The 23,931-nt window shown below is 39.1% G+C and overlaps 1 protein-coding gene across 4 annotated transcripts in view; it reads left to right on the top strand.

Moving 5' to 3' along the window:
• PDE4D (phosphodiesterase 4D) overlaps nucleotides 1-23,931 on the top strand; it is a 1,564,543-nt gene that overhangs the window by 737,039 nt on the left and 803,573 nt on the right. Inside the window, exon 1 of one of the 4 annotated variants that reach the window (XM_043488572.1) lies at nucleotides 22,811-23,910. The exons of the other annotated variants lie outside the window; for them this stretch is intronic. Coding sequence (XP_043344507.1) covers nucleotides 23,645-23,910 — 266 coding nt within the window. The 5' untranslated portion in view covers nucleotides 22,811-23,644. Of the gene's footprint in view, nucleotides 1-22,810; nucleotides 23,911-23,931 lie in introns of those variants that run through there. 4 annotated transcript variants of the gene reach the window in all.

The following is a 23,931-nucleotide window of genomic DNA, read 5'->3' on the forward strand; positions in this document are numbered from 1 at the left end:
TAGTAAAGCACCTAACTTATGAGACTCATCTGTGTGAAATGAAACAGGTTCATCTCAACTTGTCCAAGGTTTTTGGAAAATGGTTAAGTGTTTTGGTATTTCTTTGTTTATTTGCAGCAGTATTAGACCGGCCCTCGATGTCTCTTGATGAAAGCTTTAAATAGATAGAAAATACAAAAACTTGAAAAGGGGTATTGGAACCTCTGCTACCCAAGTGTTGGAAGATAATTGATCCAAAGTTATGAAACTCAACATCTCACCAATCCTACATTTCATTTGATTGGACCGCGTGTCAAGAGAATGCCTCAGGCTTGCTTTGTCCATTAACAGGCCAGTTGTGAGTCAGAGTCTCAACATGAGGACAGTTTCATTTACTTTTCCATAGTCACAGCAATGCAGTTTGTTTGTTTTCCCCCAGAGTACCATCCTGGCCTAAAGTCTCTATGGAGAAGGTTATTTTCTGCCACAGGCAGGGAGCAGAATGTCAAAATACAACCCAAGGGTTCCATCATCATTCTGCTAGCCAGGGGAAGCCGAGGTTTCACCGCTGCCTGGAACCCACGTGCTTCACGTGATGGGGCTCAGCACTGTTAATTAGCTCCTTTAGAGCTCTCAATGCCCTGTGGCTTTGGAAACACTTGTCAACCCACGGTGGGAGGAGAAGAGCTGGAAGCGATTGGACTTTAGCCTGAATTTATTATAATTCAATAGCCACCTTATCTTTCAGAATCCCAGTCCATAATCTGTTGAAAATTACAGTTGATTTCGGTCGTTCTCAGTGACGCATCCTGGGAGAAGAGGGCGATTGCAGTTCAGGGTTTCTTGAAGCCACAGAAATGTGGAGTGCTGTGGAATTGATCGCTGCCGCTCTCTGAGCCCACGCAGGCACTTTTCCAGAGGCTAGAAAAGAGATTCCAGGGTAGGGGAGAGGGAAACCGGGTGATGTCGCACAGCTCATGTAGAGTGCCCAGGAAGTCTGCATTTCTGATCTCTTGCCAAAAGAAACACTGCCGGTTCCCACCCCTGCACGCTGCCATTCTCTCTGCCCAGAGCTGGCACTCAATAAACCCATAATTCTCCTCCTTAATACAATTCTCATGACATAACCTGACCAACCACATGAAACCTAATCAAGAAAACCGTTGTCATTGGCAACAAATGCAGGAGTTGCATCACAAGTACACCACATTCTTTACAGAGCAGAATGTTAGAGTAGAAACTGCAAAAATGTGTCGCTAGCCTTTGTCAATTATATGATAATTATTTAATTAAGAAAAGCTCCTTAGGAAGGTCCATATGAAAATTTAGAAAAGAAAACCCATGTATAGTTTAGTTACGTTGGCATCTTTTCCTTCATGGCTTCTCAGGACTATTTCAGCTGAAGCATGGCTCTTGAAACAACTACCAGGGAATTTCCCTGGTTTCATCTTCCAATGCAGGGGACACAGGTTTGATCCCTGGTTCAGGAAGATTCCACATGCTGCAGAGCAACTAAGCCCGTGTGCCACAACTACTGGCCTGAGTGCTGTAATTGCAGAAGCCCTAGAGCCTATGCTCCCCAACAAGAGAAGCCACCCCAATGAGGAGCCTACTCACCACAATTAGAAAGTAGCCCCCACTCCAGGCAACTAGAAAAAGCCCATGCTTAGCAATGAAGACATAGCACAGCCAAAAATAAATAAATAGAATTAAGTTGGAAGCTAATTTATTTGTACATGGTAATTTCATTCCAATCCCAAAGAAAGGCAATGCCAAAGAATGCTCAAACTACCACACAATTGCACTCATCTCACACGCTAGTAAACTAATGCTCAAAATTCTCCAAGCCAGGCTTCAGCAATATGCAAACCGTGAACTTCCAGATGTTCAAGCTGGTTTTAGAAAAGGCAGAGGAACCAGAGATCAAATGGCCAACATCCGCTGGATCATCAAAAAAGCAAGAGAGTTCCAGAAAAGCATCTATTTCCGCTTTATTGACTATGCCAAAGTCTTTGACTGTGTGGATCACAATAAACTGTGGAAAATTCTGAAAGAGATGGGAATACCAGACCACCTGACCTGCCTCTTGAGAAACCTATATGCAGGTCAGGAAGCAACAGTTAGAACTGGACATGGACCAAGAGACTGATTCCAAATAGGAAAAGGAGTACGTCAAGGCTGTATATTGTCACCCTGCTTATTTGACTTATACGCAGAGTACATCATGAGAAACGCTGGGCTGGAAGAAGCACAAGCTGGAATCAAGATTGGCAGGAGAAATATCAATAACCTCAGATATGCAGATGACATCACCCTTGTGGCAGAAAGTGAAGAGGAACTAAAAAGTCTTTTGATGAAAGTGAAAGAGGAGAGTGAAAAAGTTGGCTTAAAGCTCAACATTCAGAAAACTAAGATCATGGCATCTGGTTCCATCACTTCATGGCAAAGAGATGGGGAAACAGTGGAAATAGTGTCAGACTTTATTTTTGGGGGGCCCCAAAATCACTGCAGATGGTGATTGCAGTCATGAAATTAAAAGACGCTTACTCCTTGGAAGGAAAGTTATGACCAAACTAGATAGCATATTAAAAAGCAGAGACATTACTTTGCCAACAAAGGTCTGTCTAGTCAAGGCTATGGTTTTTCTAGTGGTCATGTATGGGTGTGAGATTTGGACGGTGAAGAAAGCTGAGCGCCGAAAAATTGATGCTTTTGAACTGTGGTGTTGGACAAGACTCTTGAGAGTCCCTTGGACTGCAAGGAGATCCACCCATTCCATCCTAAAGGAGATGAGTCCTGGGTGTTCATTGGAAGGACTGATGTTGAAGCTGAAACTCCAATACTTTGGCCACCTGATGCAAAAAGTTCACTCATTGGAAAAGACCCTGATGCTGGGAGGGATTGGGGGCAGGAGGAGAAGGGGACGACAGAGGATGAGATGAGATGGCTGGATGGCGTCACCCATTTGATGGACATGGGTCTGAGTAAACTCCAGGAGTTGGTGATGGACAGGGAGGCCTGGCGTGCTGTGATTCATGGGGTCGCAAAGAGTCGGACATGACTGAGCGACTGAACTGAACTGAACTGAATGCAAACTGTAATATTATACTAGTGTTTGAGACCAAAATGTCTTTGTAGTTCAAAAAACTTTCCAAAAATTTCTGTCTGTTTTAAAGTGGGCTTAGTTTCAGACATTAACATGGTACTAAAAAAATAATGTTTTTAAACATTAAAGTTAATTGGCTTAACGAATAAAAAATGTGACCCCTGGTGTACTACCTACAGATTTTTCAAGTGTATATTTCAACCTGTTCCATGCTATGCCCTTCGTTATAGCTCCCTGTTCGAGCCTGAAAGGTTTTACTCTTTACTGTTTATTTTATTCCTTCAGTCAAAAAGAACTGAGGGGGGATTTTGAGTCTCCTTTTGTCCACTTAGAATCTCATTTGGCTTTCACTTTGATCTTTGGTTCTTTATCCAAGAAATCCCCAAGACTTTGATTTACTGCTATACATGGTAAAAAGAACAGTCCTCTTTTTTTTTTTTTTTTTTGAAGTTGTTTCTTGGAATCACGGAAATGTACTTCCTTGTTCACCTGGACAGTTGTGGGTGAAGGGAGGAAATTCTTCCTTGATTTTTTGTCACTTATCTCTCCTATAGATAAGTTCTGTTCAAATCCTGGGTCAGCAATTTGTGAACTCCAGTAAGCTGCCTGGCATTTTTTAACTTATAGAATGTCACTTTTAAAATTGTTTCAGGGTCAATTAAATGCAGCCACGTATCAAATTATGCTTTGTAAATAAATACATATGACTTGCATCTTGCTCCAATGTAGTTAGAAACTGATATATTCCCTTTCATATGACATGAATCTTTAGAAGATTACAAATGAATTGAAGATTGGTGTAGGAGTCTGACCAAAGAAGACTTAAGAGAGAGGAGACATGGGAGGATAGCTAAGATTACATAGCCAGGGGAAAAAAGGATGTTCTAACATATCTTTGATTAACAGATAGTGTTTCTTCACAGAGGTAGAAAGCAGAGGTTTACTTTAACTTAGGACAGATTAGAAGAAATGGCCTTAATTTATACATGCAGGTGTTGTTTTATATTAATACCAGTATTTCTCAACCTGACTGTTGTTGTCCAGTTGCTTAGTCATGTCAGACTGTTTGCAACCCCACGAACTGCAGCATCCCAGGCCTCCCTGTCCCTCACCGTCTTCCACAGTTCGTTCAAACTCATGTCCATTGAGTCGGTGATGCCATCCAACCATCTCATCCTCTGTCTCCCCCTTCTCCTTATGCCCTCAATCTTTCCCAGCATCAGTGTCTTTTCCAATGAGTTGGCTCTTTGCATCAGGTGGCAAAAGTATTAGAAACTCAGCCTCAGTCCCGCCAATGAATATTCAGGGTTTATTTCCTTTAGGATTGAGTAGTTTGATCTCCCTGCTATCCAAGGGACTCTCAAGGGTCTTCTTGAGTACCACAGTTCAAAAGCATCAATTCTTCCGCACTCAGCCTTCTTCATGGTCCAACTCTCACCTCCATACATGACTACTAGAAAAACCATAACCTTGATTACATGGACCTTCGTTGGCAATGTGATGTCTCTGCTTTTTAATACACTGCCTAGGTTTGTCATTGCTTTTCTTCCAAGGAGCAAGCATCTTTTAATTTCATGGCTGCAGTCACTGTCTGCAGTGATTTTGAAGCCCAAGAAAATAAAGTCTGACACTGTTTCCATTTCTTCCCTATCTCTTTGCCATGAAGTGGTGGGGCTGGATACCATGATCTTAGTTTCTTGAATGTTGAGTTTTAAGCCAACTTTTTCACTCTCCTCTTTCACCTTCATCAAGAGGCTTTTAGTTCCTCAGCCTGGGGTAACTCTCAGACTTGGCTGTACATTGGAATCACCTGAGGAGCTTTAACAAATTGCTGATGCTGGGTCCCACCCCAGAGATACTTACATATTCAGTTTAGGGCATGACCTATACATTGAAATTTAAAAAAAACTCTAGGTGATCCTCACATGCCACTAAGGCTGAGAACAACTGTTCTCTAGACTGAGAGACAGGAGATTGAGTTGTATCCTGGTGTGTGAGGTTCACATTATAGTTTCTCCAAGAGATTTGGACATTTTTTTTTTTCCAAAAGCTCCTGGCTAACATGATCATATTGCTTTGGATGGTGTAATGCACTAGCTCATTTGTACTATCATCTAGCGGCACATAGTTTGGAAGCGGCCATGAATCAGAGGAGAATTGGAGAAGGAAGGAAAAAAATGAGTAGTGAAAGTCCTAAAGTATTAGAAGCCTTGCATGAAGTAAAGGTGGCAAATACAAACCCACAGAGGGAAAAGGGGATGTTGGGTCATCACATTCTGTTTCACAAATTGGATTTAAATTTCATTGTCTTTTATCCCTGATTTTAATACCGCATGTCTCTAAATACATTGTCACAAAATTCTCAAGGATCACTAGAATAAAATTGCTTGTAATTAACTATTTCTCAAGTGAATGCATAAGTTATAGCACTTCGGTGGAGAGGAAGCTACTGTTATCCAAAGTGTCTGTGAGCGTATTAGGTCCATGCCAAGCGGTTTTAGGCAGGACCAAATATCAAGGACTTTTTAGCATGAACCAAATGTTGTATTGACTTTTGAGATAGGATAAGATGCTTCTGAAAATATCAAGGACTTCTTGTGTGGACCACATATCTTATGGACCAGATGTCTTATGGATGGAATATCTTATGAATGTTTTGGACAGAATCAAATATCCAAGATCTTTTGCTGTGGAACAAATGTCTTGTTAATGTTTTGGACAGGACCAAATGTTCTGCAAAGACATGTTCAAAACTCATCACTTTCTAATATTTTACTACATGTTGTTATTACCTATTTGTCTACTGTATCTGTATGGTAGAAACACTATAGAGTCATGACCCACTGTAAAGAAGCTTCTCTTCCCAACTCCATGTTCAGTGATGGCATGTTGGTAGCTTGAAATTGGCTGCACTGAGGGTATTTATATCATGGAAATAAGTAAATGCTACAAATTACAGATTTTTTCATCTCTTGTTTAAAGAGACTTAAAGAGTACTTAAAGAGTACTCCTACTTAAAGAGTAGTGGAGAAAATGTTGACAAGGCAGGTTAAAGTTGAGTGTCTGTAGATATTACATTGTAAAGAACATATAAAAAATTAAGCAAACACTCCTCTAGAATTTTTAAAGTGTTACCTGATACAGCAAAGAAATTGCCCCAGTCATTGACGAATGAGTGGAATTCCGAACATACATTTTTGTTACTTCACTTTTGTCTTGTTAATATAAACCAAAATATCAACTAACAGCCATGTAGGAACTATTAATACATTCCTTTTGCAAGTGCAACCTTAGTTTGATTACTTGAACAAGAGCTTAACTAAGATCAATAAATGCTTTCTGTGAGAGTCAAATGGCTTTATGGAATTAATGATTTAAAGACTATTGTGCACTTTTTTAACACAAACTTTATATGGTGAAGTTTTTAATAACTCTATGTATAATTTTTCCCAGAAAACTAGCTGCTAAATATTTACAATTTAATTGCCAAAACCCCTATGAAAAATAACTGTCTCCACTGTTCACTAGTGAAATGTAATTAAAACCTCAATATGATACTACTACACTTTTACCAGAATGGCTAAAAGTGAAATTATCTGGAAATAATTAGTGTGGATATATCTAGTGTGGACAAGAATATAGAGCATTAGGACTCACACACTGCTGGTCAGAGTTGAAAAGATCACTTCGGAGAACTGTTCAGCAGTATCTACCAAAAGTAAGCACGTGTACCTATGATACATCATGTATCATAGTATGTACAGTATGTACCTCCTGGCCATCTATCCAACAAAATGAGTGCTAATGTCTGATAAAATAGATGAGTCAGAATGTTTATACCAGCTTTATTTATAATAGCCCAAACTAGATGTCCATTAATGGTAAAATGGATAAAGTGCAATATAGCCAAACAGTGGAATAATACTTCAGAGAAATGAAAAAGAAAAAAATATTGTTACACACAATAGCAAGGATAATCTCATAGTCATTATGTTGAATGAAAGAATACAGATGCCAGATGCAAAATGGTATATGCTGTTGGTTTCTATTTATATGAAGTTCAAGAACAGGCAGAACAAATTCATACTGGGAGAGGTCAAAGGAGTGGTTACCTCTTGGGGGAATATTGACTGAGAACAGCATTTTCTGTATTTTGATCTGGGTGTTGAAGACATATGTTAGACACGTTAAAAAATCAAACCAGACCCTTATGTTATGGCTTTTGTATTTTATGTAAATTTATGATACATCATTTAAAAGGTAAACATTGGTTTAAATAATCCCCCCAAGCCTGATGGCAACTTCCTGGTGTAGTTATAACATACTAGATTTTTACCAGTTAGAGATGAACTTGTAACTGTCCCCTTGAGGGCTGTGCAAGGCACAACTTGCAAACCCAAGTACTGCAGCCCTGACCACTGTGACCTGCAGAATCTTCTTTAAATGAAGCTCTTATAACATTACTGATTTCTCGATTCTGTGAGATGTTTTCAGTCAACAAACAGCCAAAAATCCAAATAGCGATTGACATTTTTACTTGAGCTAACAAGATTTTATGTTTATCCAAATGGATCTGTATGTTGTGATGTTTGATCTGCTCTCCCACTCTGCAAAGATTTCTTTTTCCTTTTCCTTTTTTTTTTTTTTTTTTAAATGTATCTCTTTGAAAATATTTATTCTTGGGGTTTGATTTTATCATCTAGGAAGGTAGTTTTCAAATTTAACTGATCATCAGAATCACTAGACAAAGTTTCCTGGACCTCTGCCCTCCTGTACTTGTACTTGTGGGTTTGGGTTCTGAATCCTGCTTTAATATCACCCGGAAAACTGTAAGGATCTATGTGGTTTGGGAAACTACTATTGTTGTTGGTTAGTCGCTCAGTCATGTCTGAATCTTTGTGACCCCGTGGACTGCAGCCCGCCAGGCTCCTCTGTCCGTGGGGTTTCCCAGGCAAGAATACTGGAGTGGGTTGCCATTTGCTTCTCCAGGAAATCCTCCCAACCCAGGTATTGAACCTGCATCTCCTTCATTGTCAGGTGGATTTTTTACCTCTGAGCCACCAGGGAAGCCCTTGGGAAACTACTAACCTACCACTTTAGCTGTCCTGCCAGCCATGTGTAAGAGTCAGATGATAAATATCTTATCAGATCAAGTTTGTATCTTAAAATGTTTATAACTCTGCATAGATGGCAGTGATTGCTCCAAGGGATGATGTGGACTCTTATTAATCGACTCTATTAAACTATTCTTTTGGGAACAGTTGTCCAACTCTTTAAGAATTCTAAATAATAATTTGACTCTGGTATGTCACTATGTGCATCACAAAGGTTCATGACTAATTGCTTAAATAATTTATTCAAGAGTTTGCTAGGAATTAGCATGAAAGTTACCAGTCTCTAATTTTGGAAACCCTTGTCCATTCTATCTTTTGACTGTAAGACTGTAAACACTTCTGCAAGTTTTTAGTACCTCTGCCTCTCTCTGTGATTCCTAAATCTTCCCTAAGCAGGTTATTGAAGGATGGGTAGAATGGCATTGGGTTCAACATCCCAGCAAGTAGAAATGCATAAAGAGTATGTGCTCATGTAGAGCATATGTATTTAACTTCACATATTAACAACTGTGAACTGTTTTTACATAATACTATTCCTGATGGCTTCTTTCTCTTAGTTCAAATACTACCCAAATCTTTATAGCTAGTATTTATATTATTGAGAGATCTCTTATAAGGAACAGTGGATTTTACCAAGGGGAGTTCTGCAGTCATCTATTCCATCATGATCATTTTTAGATAACGACACTGAGACCTGGAGAGTGAAGGGCTTGCCTCAGGCCCTAGAGCCAGTAGTTAAAGAATCAGGATGAGACTCCTGGCCACGTGCTCTTTCAGCCACACACAGTTCAGTTCAGTTCAGTCACTCGGTCGTGTCCGACTCTTTGTGACCCCATGAACTGCAGCACGCCAGGCATCCCTGTCTATCACCAACTCCCTGAGTACACCCAAACCCATGTCCATTGAGTCGGTGATGCCATCCAGCCATCTCATCCTCTGTCGTCCCCTTGTCCTCCTGCCCTCAATCTTTCCCAGCATCAGGGTCTTTTCCAATGAGTCAGCTCTTCGCATGAGGTGGCCAAAGTATTGGAGTTTCAGCTTCAGCATCAGTCCTTCCAATGAACATTCAGGACTGATTGGATCTCCTTGCAGCCCAAGGGACCCTCAAGAGTCTTCTCCAACACCACAGTTCAAAAGCACCAATTCTTTGGTGCTCAGCTTTCTTTATAGCCACACACAACTATTTATCTAAGAATGCTGCAGCAACACAGACTACCAGACTAGGATCCAGTGAGTTTACAAATTCAATCCTTATCTAGACCATTAATTTTGCCCAAGGAAACAGTCCCACAAAACAGTAATAGAGTTCCAGCCAGGCATTGAAAAATTCTACACTGATATATTAAAGAAGAGCTAGGCAAGAAAGATAAATGCTCTGCACAATCTATCTTTATTATAGGAAAAGCAGTTTAAAACATATTTTACTGAGTAGTGCCAGAACATTACTAAAATAGAAAGTTAATCCTTTTTCCTTTGGAAAAAAACTTTCTATAATGTGTAGATATTGTCATATTAGAGACACTCCTGGGAAATGCTTGGTCAACTAAAATTGTTAAAAAGCTAAAACTGAGCATTGACTTGGAGGCAAAGTGAAATATATCTTCCCACCTCTGCTCATTTTAATGGTAGCCAGAGATGCCTTCTTAATTTTTTCCTCAAGAAGTATTCTTGAGGGGAGAAACAGGCTTTGGTAGCTAGTGTGGGGAAATTGATGGTAGCATCAGGCTGTTTGAGGACAATGTGCTGGAAATTCAAACCCTGTTGGAGGGAATATAAATTGAATCAGCCACTTTGCAGAACAATTTGGCAGTTTCTATTAAAATGAAAAATGCTTATCTCTTGTCATTTAACAAGGCTACGTCTATGTGTCTGTTATTTTTTTTTTTTTTAATGTCTTGGAATGTGTGCCCAATAAGGAATTTTCAAGGTTGTTTTTATGTGTCAAAGTGAGCAACTGGACACCTGAATGCCCATGAGTAGGGAAATGCTCGTTGAACTGAGAAATAGCCATAGTATGGAATACTGTGCATCAGCTAAAAAATCACATGGGAGATCTTTATTGAATGGAAAAAGCAAGTTGTTGAATAATCAGAATAGTCACCGAGACTGTGCTTTCAGAAATCCTCAGAAAACAGTAATATATGTTTCTGCTGATGCTGCTTAGTCGCTTCAGTCATGCCTGACTCTGTGCAGCCCTAAGGATTGCAGCCTGTCAGGCTCCTGTGTCCATGGGATTCTCTAGGCAAGAGTACTGGAGTGGGTTGCCACGCCCTCCTCCAGGGGATCTTCCTGACCCAGGGATGAAACCCGGGTCTCCTGCATCGCAGGCGGATTCTTCACCACTGAGCTACCAGGGAATCCCAGTATATGTTTCTACAGGCACACAATTATTCATGAATCACATAGAGGTCTAGAATTTTGCTGCACAGTATAGTAGCCACTAGCCACATAAAGCTATTTAAATGTAAATAGCTATTCAAATGTAAAGAAATATAAATAAAAATGCAGTTTCTCAGTTGCATTACTTATATTTCAAGAACTGAATAAGCCACATTTGGCTAGTGACTACTGTAATGAACAGCAGAGGTCTAGAAACAAACACAGCTGATAATAGGGCTACCTGTGAGGGGCCGTTAATTTGGGGATGGTGGTTTAAAAGTACTTTTGATTTCTGGGTGACCTTTTTAAAATTTTACAAATAGATTATATATGACCTGTATAATTTATAATACGGGCTTCCCTGGTGGCTCAGATGGTAAAGAATCTGCCTGCAATGCGGGAAACCTGGGTTTGATCCCTGGGTTGGGAAGATCCCCTGGAGGAGAGCATAGCAACCTGCTCCGATATTCTTGCCTGGAGAATCCCCATGGACAGAGGAGCCTGGTGGGCTAGAGTCCATGGGGTCGCAAAGAGTCAGACACGACTGAGAGACTAAGCACAACACAGTTTATAAGAACACATTTGTAGACTTAAACATATGCCTAGCAATAGGATTTCTAAAACTTTTCAAACTTTTACTCTTCAGATAAGTGTAAATTGATTTGGGCACACTGTCCTTTTAGCCAGGTAACTTTTTAAAAGCACATAAAACATAGTAAAACAAACCGCACACATCATTTTTCCTACCTCTAACAAATGCTGCTGAGCACTTACCATATTCTAGGCATTTAAAGTATGTAAAAGAAAAATGTTGCCTGCCCTATCAGTAAACAAAGGATGCTGCAGCCATCAAACCATCAGGCACCACAGCCATCCCATGGTTCAACCTGTGGGGATTTAGATGGAGAAAACAGGAGACTGGCCCTAGTTAGTTAAAGTTCATATCAGAGGAATGATTTCAGTGAGCCCAGACTCTTGCATCTTCCCATACATAGAAAAGTGCTAAATTCATTTACTTGAGATGTATGATTTTTCTTTAATTAACCATAATCTTTTGCTGTTCCAACTACCTGGATTTTTTGTTTTTGCTTTTGTTTTTCAAAAACTCATATATCCTGGCTCCTCCCTTGTCTCTTTGGAGTAGTCCGTCAGAGCCGTCTGAGAGGCTGTCTCCCAGGCTTAAGTCCTCAGTTTGTCTGCCAAATAAAACATAATTCTTAGTTTTTAGGTTGTGCATTTTTTTCAGTCACAAATGTAAGGCTTTCAAGGCAACTGCTGCTTAACTGAAGTGTATTCACCATGGGTTCAATAAGAGGATTTCTTTGTCATTCATTATTTTTCCTTTGTAATGGGTTAAGTAATTACTGGTTGGCTTTATGCAGTGCTTGTATAATTTCATAACATAAATGGTGGTTATTACATTAGCTAGAGTGTAGGCTTTTATATTCATGTAATACTTTATTAGGGCTGAGAAATAATTATTTTGGAAAAAAGCAGATTTTGTGGATATAATTAAGGAATCATTTGAGCACTTCAAAGTCAGAATAACTTCAATGATTAATTTTTTAGATAATAGGTCAAGAGCATGGTAGTGAATCTTGATGATGAGTGTTCTTGACAACGCTCCATATACAGAAAATGGCACTGAGAAATCCCAACTAACTCTTGTTGACCTCAAAAAAAATTCACAACCTAAAAGTTGAGAGTTATTTATGTTGTATTTGGTGGGAATGTCTAGGACTTCAAACCCAGGAGACAGCATCTCAAGTGACCCTGAGAGAACTATTCCAACAAGGTGAGAGGAGGAACCAGGTTATACAGAAGTTTTACAACAAAGTTCAGGTAGTCTGAACCTCAAAAGAATATGGTTAATTAAATAAAACCAGATAACCCAAGTTAAGGAATTTAGTGCTTATTTTTGTATGGGAAGATGCAACAGTCTGGGCTCACTTAAATCATTCCTTTGATATATCACCTATGGGGGCCAATATCTTGTTTTCACATCCTGAGCTTTGGAAAACTCAGCAGTGGCCACAGGACTGGAAAAGATCAGTTTTCATTCCAATCCTAAAGAAAGGCAATGCCAAAGCAATGCTCAAAATTTTCCAAATTAGGTTTCAATAGTACGTGGATCGAGAACATCCTTGTTCAAGCTGGATTTAGAAAAGGCAGAGGAACCAGAGATCAAATTGCCAACATCTGTTGGATCATAGAAAAAGCAAGAGAATTCCAGAAAAACATCTACTTCTGCTTCATTGACTACACTAAAGCCTTTGATTATGTGGATCACAACAAACTGTGGAAAATTCTTAAAGAGATGGGGACACCAGACCATCTTACCTGCCTCCTGAGAAATCTGAGCAGGTCAAGAAGCAACAGTTAGAATCGAACATGGAACAACAGACTGGTTCCAAAAGGAGTATGTCAAGGCTGTATATTGTCACCTTGCTTATCTAATTTTTATGCAGAGTACATCATGAAAAATGCCCAACTGGATGAAGCACAAACTGGAATTAAGATTGCCAGGAGAAATATCAATAACCTCAGATATGCAGATGACACCACCCTTATGGCAGAAAGCAAAAAGGGGCTAAAGAGCCTCGTAATAAAGGCTCCTCCTCAGAAAGAGGAGAGTGAAAAAGCTGGCTTAAAACTAAACATTCGAAAAATGAAGATCGTGGCATCTAGTCCCATCACTTCATGGAAAATAGATGGGGAAACAATGGAAACAGTGACAGACTTTATTTTTGGGGGCTCCAAAATCACTGCAGATGGTGACTGCAGCCATGAAATTAAAAGATGCTTGCTCTTTGAAAGAAAAGCAATGACAAACCTGAAGAGCATATTAAAAAGCAGAGACATTACCAACAAGGTCTGTCTAGTCAAAGCTATGGTTTTTCCAGTAGTCATGTATGGATGTGAGAGTTGGACCATACAGCTTTCCTAAGCTGCACACCGAACAATTGATGCTTTTGAACTGTGGTGTTGAAGAAGACTCTTGAGAGTCCCCCGGACAGCAAGGATATCAAACCAGTCAATCCTAATGGAAATCAGTCCTGAATATTTATTGGACGGACGGATACTGAAGTTGAAACTCCGTACTTTGGCCACATGATGCAAAGAACTGACTCATTGGAAAAGACCCTGATCCTAGGAAAGATTGAAGGCAAGAGGAGAAGGGGACGACAGAGGATGAGATGTTTGGATGGCATCCCTGACTCAATGGACATGAGTTTGAGTGAGCTCCAGGAGTAGGTGATGAGCAGGGTAGCTTGGCATGCTGCTGTCCATGGGATCGCAAAGATTCGGACATGACTGAGCAACTGAACTGACTGACTGAGCCTCCTTCTCCAGGATCAGCATAGGAAGTGGTTCCCTCGGTGGATGGCTCGGGAGGTAGAGAATCTGGCTGCAATGCAGGGGACATGGGTTGGATTCCTTGTTGGGGAGAGCCTCTGAAGGAGGAAATGGCAACCCACTCCAGTATTCTTGCCTGAAAAATCTCATGGACAGAGGAGCCTGGTGGGCTAGATTCCAAAGGGTCATAAAGAATCAAACACAACTGAGCGATCACACAGGCAAGCACATTAGGGAGTGGCTGCAGTCACTAGATGCATCTGCTAGATGGCAGATATTCTTTCCTTCCTGAGGTCCCTCAGTGCTCGCCAGTTCACCCTTGTGATGGCTGCAGTTGTTGATGACTGTGACATCTTTGTTTACTGATATGGCAAGAAATATTCCATCTCTCTCTGAACACAGCAAAGAGTGAGTCTTGTGTCATCAGATATACAAGTTCAGCATCCTCATTATACACATAGAACCTAGTCATAGTATTTGTTCAATTAAATGCTTCCAGATTAATTAAATCATATCCTGGAAAGAGTCTATTAGTCTTAAATAAGTCTTTAAATTTCAATAAATAATACAGAAACAGGCAAAGAATTCTACCACACTTGTTAAATGATCTGTTTTTTCAACTTCTATCAAGTCTTTTTTTTCTTCATCTTAAAATGTGGATCTAACATAGCAATATTTGCTTTTAGAATTCAATCTTTTTGAATGTATATGCTCATTTTAAAAAAGTTTATTAAAGTTACTTAAAATTCATTATTTATGAAAATATCAACAACAAATTAAAGCACTACACAAATAGCTAAATATAAATTTAAAAGAACACCACCTAAGTGCAAGTTAATTGCCCTTATTTGCTAGACTTAAATTGCCAAGCATCTCTACTTATTTTTGTGGCTGGATATTTATGGAGTGATCCATGAACTGGCACTGACATCACCTTGGAACTTTGGAAATTCAAAATCTCAAGCCCCACACCTCAGGCCTCCTGAATCAATATCTGTATTTGGCATGGTCTCCAGGTGATTCTTAGATACACTAAAGCTTAAAAAATAATCATGTGGCTTTCAGTTGCCTTTGCACACCCTCTCACAGACAGTCCCATGTAGAGTCACGCTTCTCTAAGCCATTAGCCTGTGGATGGCCTTTCAACCATGCTCTCTATAAGGTTGTCATTTAGACTCACAATCCCAGCTAGCTCACAGCCACTAAAGATATTTGATAGCTATCTCATAGCCTCTGCTAAAGTGTGCCTTTTACAAGGGGAAGTGCACCGATTAAGGAGGGGGGTGGGATTGATATCAGGGCAGGAGCATAACAATTACCTTCCGTCTGATAGAAGATGGTGCCAGGGCAGCAGGCTTCCCTGGTGACTCAGCAGTAAAGAATCCACCTGAAATGCAGGACACCGCCTACAATGCAAACAGATGCAGGTTCGGTCCCTGGGTGGGGAAAATCCCCTGGAGGAAGAAACGGTAACCCACTCCAGTATTCTTGCCTGGGAAATCCCATGGAAAGAGGAGCCTGTAGGGCCATAGTTCATTGGGTCGCAAGAGTTGGACACGATTTAGTGACTAAGCCACCCTCACCACTAGGGCAGCCCCTGAAAGCATTCTGTTTGACTGCGGTTCAGTAGAAAAAGAAAGCAGCATAACAGAAGCCAGGGAAGCGTCATATTATCTATCAGCCTTGTTCAAGAAGTTGTTTGTAGTAAGTCCAGCTAAGTGTTTCTGGAAATACCCATCTCTGGACATGCTGGAAGATGCAGCAGATTCAGAGCCAAGCAAGCCTGCTTTCATAAATCACACTAACATTAAAAACCTGTAAAAGCATATCACATTAGCATAATTGAACCATATTAAAAGACATATTAAAGATCTTATTGTAAGGAAGCCTCAAAACCTATTTAATTATATTCAACATACATATATATATTTATCACAAAATGCTTTTTATCCCCACACAACACTCATTAAAATTGGCCAAAACTAGTCTTTGTGAAATGTGAGTGCGCAAGTTTCTCTTATTGCCCCAAAGTTGAGATAAGCCCCGAAGTTTTGGAAAATCCAACGTTATGTAACAGTGAATATATCTATCTCTGTAGTTTCACTATTTTAAAACAATGCTTTGATTCCAAATATTAAATTAACAGGCATTGCTCTCCCACTCTGTCTCCCAAGCTGTGACTCAGATGTCAGAACAAATTTTTTTACCTAGTTAGGGAAGGAATTTTCCCAAGTTTCGGGGCCATAAAAGCATTAGTAAGGCACCTGGTTAGTGCAGCACACTCTTATATTCCATCTTTAATATCTTAAATATTAAATTTATCTTTTCCATTTCTCCTTTAAAAGCATCATCTGTGACACATACTATCACTCCATGCAAATGCAAGAGGTCGTAGTCCCTCAGGATGCACTTGATAACAGTTTTTCTTCAATGGCAACTAAAACTTGCTGTTGAAGACAGCATCTAATTTCCTTTATTTAGCATTCTAAAACCCTCATCAAATTATAAGACTCTTAACTAGAGAGCTAAGTTCCTGTGAAAGTGAATGAACTTGTTCAAGGTGACTTGCGTGTGTGCTCAGTCATGTCCAACTCTTATGATCCCATGGACTGAAGCCTGCCAGGATCCTCTGTCCATGGGATTTTCCAGGCAAGGATACTGGAGTGGGTTGCCATTTCCTACTCCAGGGGATCTTCCCAACCAACTCAGGGGTTGAACCCAGGTCTCCTGCATTGGCAGGCAGATTCCTTACCACTATACCAAGGTGACTTAGTTGGCTTAGTTGGGACCAAAACTCCAGTTTCTGTGATGTCTTTTGTAAAGCGTACCACATTAACGACCAAGTCTCAGAAGGTTCCTTACAGTTAGGTATAAAAAGTATCATCTGTAAAAACAATTTAGTTATGAGGGATCACTGTCTAATATGTTAAACTTAAAAAAAAAAGTCTCCAGCTACAATTATAAACCTCTGTGTCATGGACTTCCCATGAAATAACTTCTGTCTCCTAAAAAACCGTATCCAAAAAACAGAAGGACTGAAACAGATGTTATGTGTCAGGGTCAGAGGCAGGCTTTCTAGTTATATTATGCTAATTAGAGAAAGACTTTAATTCTTTCCTGGGACCTTTCCTGGGGGATGGATACAGAGACTGAAAAACAGAGATGAGGAAATTTATTCCTTGCTGTTGAGATTTCACTAGATCACTACTGTATTCTATTCCTGTGAGCTTGGGAAACATGTTGAATTTTGTTCACTAACATGTCTTTATGTGGACAAAAACAGCAAAAGGCTCTGAAGGTCTACCCGAGTTCATTTGTGCTCTCGAAAGTCTCTTGTTTGTAATACAGTGGACAATTTTGGCGAGTTTGGAGATCTTTGGTTATGAAGACCTGTCAGAGCCTCAAAATACCATTACTAATGGGCATTGATTGGGGATACGTTTACTTTAAAAACTTGGACATACTTTCACTTCAAAAACTTGTGACAAATATTTTGCACATATCAAATTGTGTGAACTCATTTTGTTGAGAATATCTTATTAATTTACTTGACTTTTTGTAAAAACACAAAGGCAGTCTATTGCAGTGATTACATGCATGGGCCCTGTTCTTCAACTATCTGCTTTACAATCCCAACTCTATTATCTACTGAGTGTGTATGACCTTAAGGAAGTTTTTAAATTTTGGTGCCTCAGTTTTCTCAACTTCAAAATGAAGGCAGTAGTGCCTGCCTCATTAGAGTTATGACAATGACCAAATTAAGTAGTGATGCAGAGTGCTTGCACTTAGGGCATTTGGTTTTGCAAAATCTAGAAAATTGCTCATTCAGTATGCTAGGGGATAATCCACTATAGATAGAGTAGAATAGGGGATTTTTTGGTCTGCAAGTTAAAGGCAAAAATGGCTAGCTATTCTTCCCATTGAAGGAAGACCCAGAAATATCAGATACTGTGTTAAAATTTTAGTGGCCATCAGAACCTATTTTCTTTATTGAAGTTTGGCTAATACTTAGAACTTTCTAGTGTTTCATTTTAGCAGAGTAATGAAGAAGAATTCTTTTCTACTATTGGAAGCTTTTTTAGGTGACTGTATCAAGAGAAAAGGAAAGAATCTTACCTAAACTGTATTGAAGGTTTATTTTTTTTCTTAGAAATAAAATGAACATGCTGGGTAAATGTGGCTGGTATAAGTTGTGCCCTATAAAAAGGTAACTTTTCGTTCAAATTAAATGTTAATTTACTCTGTCAATAGATAGATCCCTAACATCTAGCTTTAATCTGGGGGTGGGGGGTAAACCCATTGACTAGATTTAATATAGAAACAAAGCCCATGTAATCTTTCTATTAAAATGAATTGAGCTTGAAAAAAGACATTGTCTGTGCAAAATGTAGCTCTAATATAAATCAAGCAATTATATTTCTTTTGTTCAATAAGCCCTAGATGCCTTTTTTTAATATTAACAGCCTTTTGATGATTAATTTAGGTGAACTACACTTAATTAGATGAACTATATAATTGATTATGATTATTTTTTCTCTTTCTTTTTTAAATTATGAAAGTATGATAACACATGTATAGGAGACTTGGAAAATACAGAACAAAGTTACATATAGTTCCACTTTATATTACAATTTGCTTTAACCAGTAAATCCTTCCAATTCTTATGTGATCAGCCTCTTCTTTCTATTTCTACACAAATTTATATTGAAACAGAACTGTGAAGATAAACAGCCTTCAGAATCACCCTTCTCCAAATTATAATACATAATGCCACCAAATTTATCTTATTTAAATCTCTCTATATATTACTTAGCTACATCCGAAATAGATAATTTTTACTCAGTTTTCCACAGGAGTCTAAAAAATCCAACATCTCTCACCTCCCCTAGAGTGCTAACTCCCAAAAATATCATGTTATTCTTCTTCCACATGCACTTTCTTTCAAGGCCTAATTTTGTCCTGCTCCTTTTTTGAGTTATTGTTCCATTGGTCTAGATATATTTTAGTTACTCCTTTAAATCTTTGAAGCACTGATTGTTTTTATTATTAGTTTGATACTTATCATTTATTTTCTCTATTGCAGGGTTTGTATATATCTTCTATTTTCAAATAGATGTTTTACTGTATTTAATCTCCACCAACCAGCCCAGTACCTAATAAATGTTCAATGATAATGATGATTTGAAAGCCTTGTTCTATAATGTTCACAAGGATAATGTAATTTGATCATAAGAATAAATTCTAAATAAAAATAGTCACAAGAAAAATATAAAATATATTTTATATATTAATATACATTAAAATAAAAACTATAAAATAATTTTAGAATATATTATTTTATAGAGTAGAAAACTACCATTTCATTTGGAATTCAAATGAAAACACCTTAATATCGAAGGTACACAGGCACATAGATGAAAAAACCCTGAGGAATTCCACCTCGATCTGCCCTCACTTGAATAACATGCCTTTGTAAGAATTTCATGACTTGGCATGTTTCACAGGTTGTCACTGTGTATGTCCTAAGTAAAGCCAAGGAAAGAATTTAGTGTTAATTAAACCAGGAGGTCAGGGCACTCAGATTTCTATTTTCCATCATCAATTTTAAATATTGAATTTGCTTTCCTTTTGGGGTGATTTGATATAGAATTAAAATAAGACACCCTGGCACTTTATAGACAAAACTCTGTTGTGCATTGTTGAACTAATGACTTTGGGTAAGTTATTTTTCCTCCTTATGCTCGCTTTGGTAAAATAGTGTTAATGACATAAAACCCTAAGAGTTATTACAAGAATCAAATGAGAGACCCTGCCACAAAGTTGCTATCTACTAAGTGTAAATATCTGTAGGTTCCTTGTATCATTGAGTGACAGGTTTCATTTACTGGGTATTTACTCTGTATCAGGTTCTCTTCATATACTTTGTATCATGGGTATTAACGCATCAAATCTTTGCAGTATTCTTATGCAATAGCTATTATTCTCATTCTATTTCACACATGAGAAACTAAGCCATAGACAAGTACACAGCTAGTAAATATCATAGCTGGGGTTCAAAATATGCTTTTGTGTTGCATACATATGTTCTTAACTGTTAGACAACATAATCTCTCCCACTATCAGATAATTTCCATGGACCACATCCTTTAGACAATATGAAAATATGAAAAGCAGTCTCATTTTAATGCACTATTTACTTAACTAAAACATGGTTGGGGGAAATATACAATGCATTCCGTAGTTGAGTATAACTCAGTTTAATTTATCCATTGTTTTGAATTAGCCACACCATTGCCCCCTTTGAATTGTGAGAAATCCAGCCTTGTTTGTTCTTACCTAGGCAAGGGCACACTTGTAAGTCTTTGTCCCAGAACCTGTACAAATCTTACTTCTTATTTGTTTTGCTGCTTATGAATTATTAATTAAACAAATGTTTTCAAGGATTCCAAAAAACCCTGAAAAAACAGATTTTGAAAATTCACAGAAAGGTATCTAGGAAAGTTTTTATTAAGTTGAGATGCTATCTGCTGTTCTAGGCGTGGGTGCTTTTATCAAAACATTTTGCCCACTTTCAAATTTCCACTCGTTAGAATCTAAGGCCTTATTTGGGCGTCACTGTACTGTGCTTTTCAGAAAAGTTTCTGGCAGCTAGTTTTGAAAAGATTTTGTTTAAAAAAAAAGGAAAAAGCAAGCTCTGTAGTCCTCCTGTTGGAAGAGTTCCCCTAACCTCCTGCATTATTATAAAGAGAATTGCCTATTTATCCAAACCTCCTCCACCTGGTTATCGTCAGAACTTTACAATTTGTGCTTCCTAAGGCAGTTATTTTCAAGCATGATTTTGTAACACTGCAGGCTCTTGCAGGGTATTTCAAGGAGGTGACAAATAATTCTCAAAACAAAATTAATCCTATTTTCAAAAAGGAGCATGCATGCCATGTATCGCTGGGGGGCATTCAGGAGGGTAATTGTAGATGTCAGGAAATTGAACAAATAATGACAGAATATGGGCACCTGTATAGAGGTAGCCAATTCTTCTACAATGGAATCTTTTAGCATGCACTAAGCAATGGGAGATTTGCGAGATGCCTTTGTTCTATCTTAGTCCATGTTTAACCATGGTTCTCAATGAGTTTTTTAATAGAATAGTATTATATCTTCTATTTTAGCTTAGTTGTGATTATCTACAAAGTGCCCAGTGTCTTTGAGCAGCCACATTACAGGCCAAATATGAGAAGAATAGCTTGTAAATATTTTACTCCTCTTAAGTAAAGGTCACTGAAAGCAAACACTAGAACCTAGAATCCTCTGAACTCAATGAATTTCCCAATATAGATCCCATAGCATTCTCAGTCCGATCAATACGTTATTTGATCACTGAGAAATACTTTCGTCTATTTGGAGCCAGCCTTTTAAACATCTCCAGTTTCCAGGCTCTCCTCTGGGTACCTGGGCTACACTTTGTCCTGTCAGTCGTTATGCACTTTATCGATTATCTTTAAATATCATAATATCCTAGACACTCGATAGAGTACCTAGCACAAATATGCTCGTGTTTGTTGAATGAAACAAGTCTTTAGAGAGTGGCATTTTTTTTTCTTTTTGTCATGTCAGTTTACTACTTACTGGTTTTTCTTTTTCCCTTCACTTTATCCCGTTATCTGAACTTTTTATTTCTACAAGCCTGAATAGGTTTTATATCTGCTAACTTCATTTGTTTTTAGTTTTGAACAAGACATGCTTACTAATTCCTTATTGGATTTTCATGTTCTAATTCCTCATTTGGAGTGGTCTTTTGTGTTAACTTCCTTTCCACTAACTTTTGATTCCCTCCCGTCAAGCTATACTGCACTCAGCATTCTCTCTTCACTTATGCACACCATTCTCATTGTATTTTTCTGCGCCTAATAATTTCACTCTGTAGGTCTTCTGGTGTCTTTTTCTGAGCATAGTGTAGTCCTTTCCATTAAATTATGATCTCTTTGAATGTAAGCAGGCACTCCTGTTTTGTACAACTTCTAATGCAATTGTCAGGCCCTCAGCCCATTTTTCAGAAATTTGGTGTCATTTTAATCATTACGTATGCCAAATTTTCTGATGAAGTCAAGGCACATGTGTACTGTCAAATTATTATAGGTACACCAAATGGTGGCCCTGGGCTTATATAGTCAGATCCTCAGAGTATCCTTTTCTGTAACATTTTAAATGCAAGGAATTAAAACTTCAGGTGGAATAACCAAGGAAGGAAATAGGAGGAACTTTTAGAATCCACCTAATAGTAATTATAGAAACCAAAAAATAACTGGATCAGACTACTCTGTTTTCCATTTTATCTGAATGTATTGCCTAACTCCTTCTTAAGTTATTGTGTTTTAAAGTTTTTCAAAATATTATTAGATCCTGAGAAATATGCTTTGATTTCCATCTTGAATTGTCTGTAGCATCACCTGGCTGCTGGGGACATCTATAATCAAAGGTTTGGATTCCCTTTCAAATGCATATCTGAAGCTTGTACTTCTGGTGGCCGTATAATGAGATTTAACAGGCTTTATTACCTACTTACTTGAATTGTAATATTTAATTCTTCTTTCCAGTAGCAAACTAAGTAGGCAAGAAATAATTTCTTCTATTTTAAACCTACTTTGAGTTTGTAGCAGCTATTCTGATCACAAATAAAAATCTTACATTAAATAAACAACTGAGGAAATGACTATGGAAAGCCAGAAAGCTAGATTTATTTCTTTTATAAGTGAATAAAATGTCTATACCATAAGCAATAATTGAAACTTAAAAAATCATTTTTAAATCCCCTTATGAAAGCAGTCTCTTCCTCTGGAGTGTCATCAGTTTAAATGCAAAGAGATAACAAACACCATTTGGGGCTATAACTATGTTGTTCCACGCTTTGAAAGGGCCTTCATTAGGCTATACGACGCAACCTGTAATGTGTTCCACATGTAGTATTTTGAAACCTTTTGTTTGGTTTCTAACTAGACAGAAAGGAAAAGAGAGTCCATTTTCTCCTCTTGGGATTTGTCTTACAAGGTCCGTCAGATGGAGCTGAGCAAACAGGGAACTATTTCTCCTTGTCTAGCTCCTGTCTGTTTATCCCCCCCCCCCCCTTATAAAAACCGAAGGACTAGCAATTTCTTTTATGAACGGGGACTGAAGGCTGAAGGGAGGTAAATAGACCTTGCGGGAGAGGAAGGTCAGGTTCAAAGTTTTTCTTTTCTCTGGATTCAGGAATAAGCAAATGAAAAGACTAGCCAAACAACGGGCAGCAGGCATCTGATGGTTAAGCCCTACCTCCGCCCCCCTCCCCCAGGACTTTTTATGTACATAAGCAGAAGTCTCTGGAGCAGCTGCGACGCATTAGTTCCAATAGTTTAGCAGGCTGTTTCGTGGCGCTGACAAAAGCCTCGCTCGCCGTGGCTCCCTCCATGTTCCGCTGCCCCGCGAGCTCGGCGGTGAGCCTTGGCAGGATCGGCAGAGGGGGGGTGACGTTCGCGAGGCTTCCGCCGTGGAGCGCGCTCGCCGCCCCTACTCCCAGCCCCGTCTCCGCCGAGAGACTGAGGCAGGCGGCCGAATGAACTAGCAGCGACCTGCTTCCCCGGACCTCTCCCCGGGAGCCCGAGCGAGGCAGTCCCTGGAAAGAGGCCAGGCAACCACGTTGCCCTGGATCACTGCCAAGTGTACAAAGTTGACCGCGAAAATGGCTCAGCAGACGACAAGCCCGGACACCTTAACAGTCCCTGAAGTGGATAATCCGCATTGTCCAAACCCCTGGCTGAACGAGGATCTTGTGAAATCCTTGCGGGAAAACCTGTTGCAGCACGAGAAGTCCAAGACCTCAAGGAAATCGGTGTCTCCCAAGCTCTCACCCGTGATTTCGCCGAGAAATTCCCCCAGGCTCCTGCGCAGGATGCTTCTCAGTAGCAACATCCCCAAACAGCGGCGGTTCACCGTGGCACATACGTGGTAAGGTTTGCACGGATGAGC

Source organism: Cervus canadensis, chromosome 16, assembly GCF_019320065.1.
Source record: "Cervus canadensis isolate Bull #8, Minnesota chromosome 16, ASM1932006v1, whole genome shotgun sequence".
Lineage (NCBI taxonomy): Eukaryota > Metazoa > Chordata > Mammalia > Artiodactyla > Cervidae > Cervus > Cervus canadensis.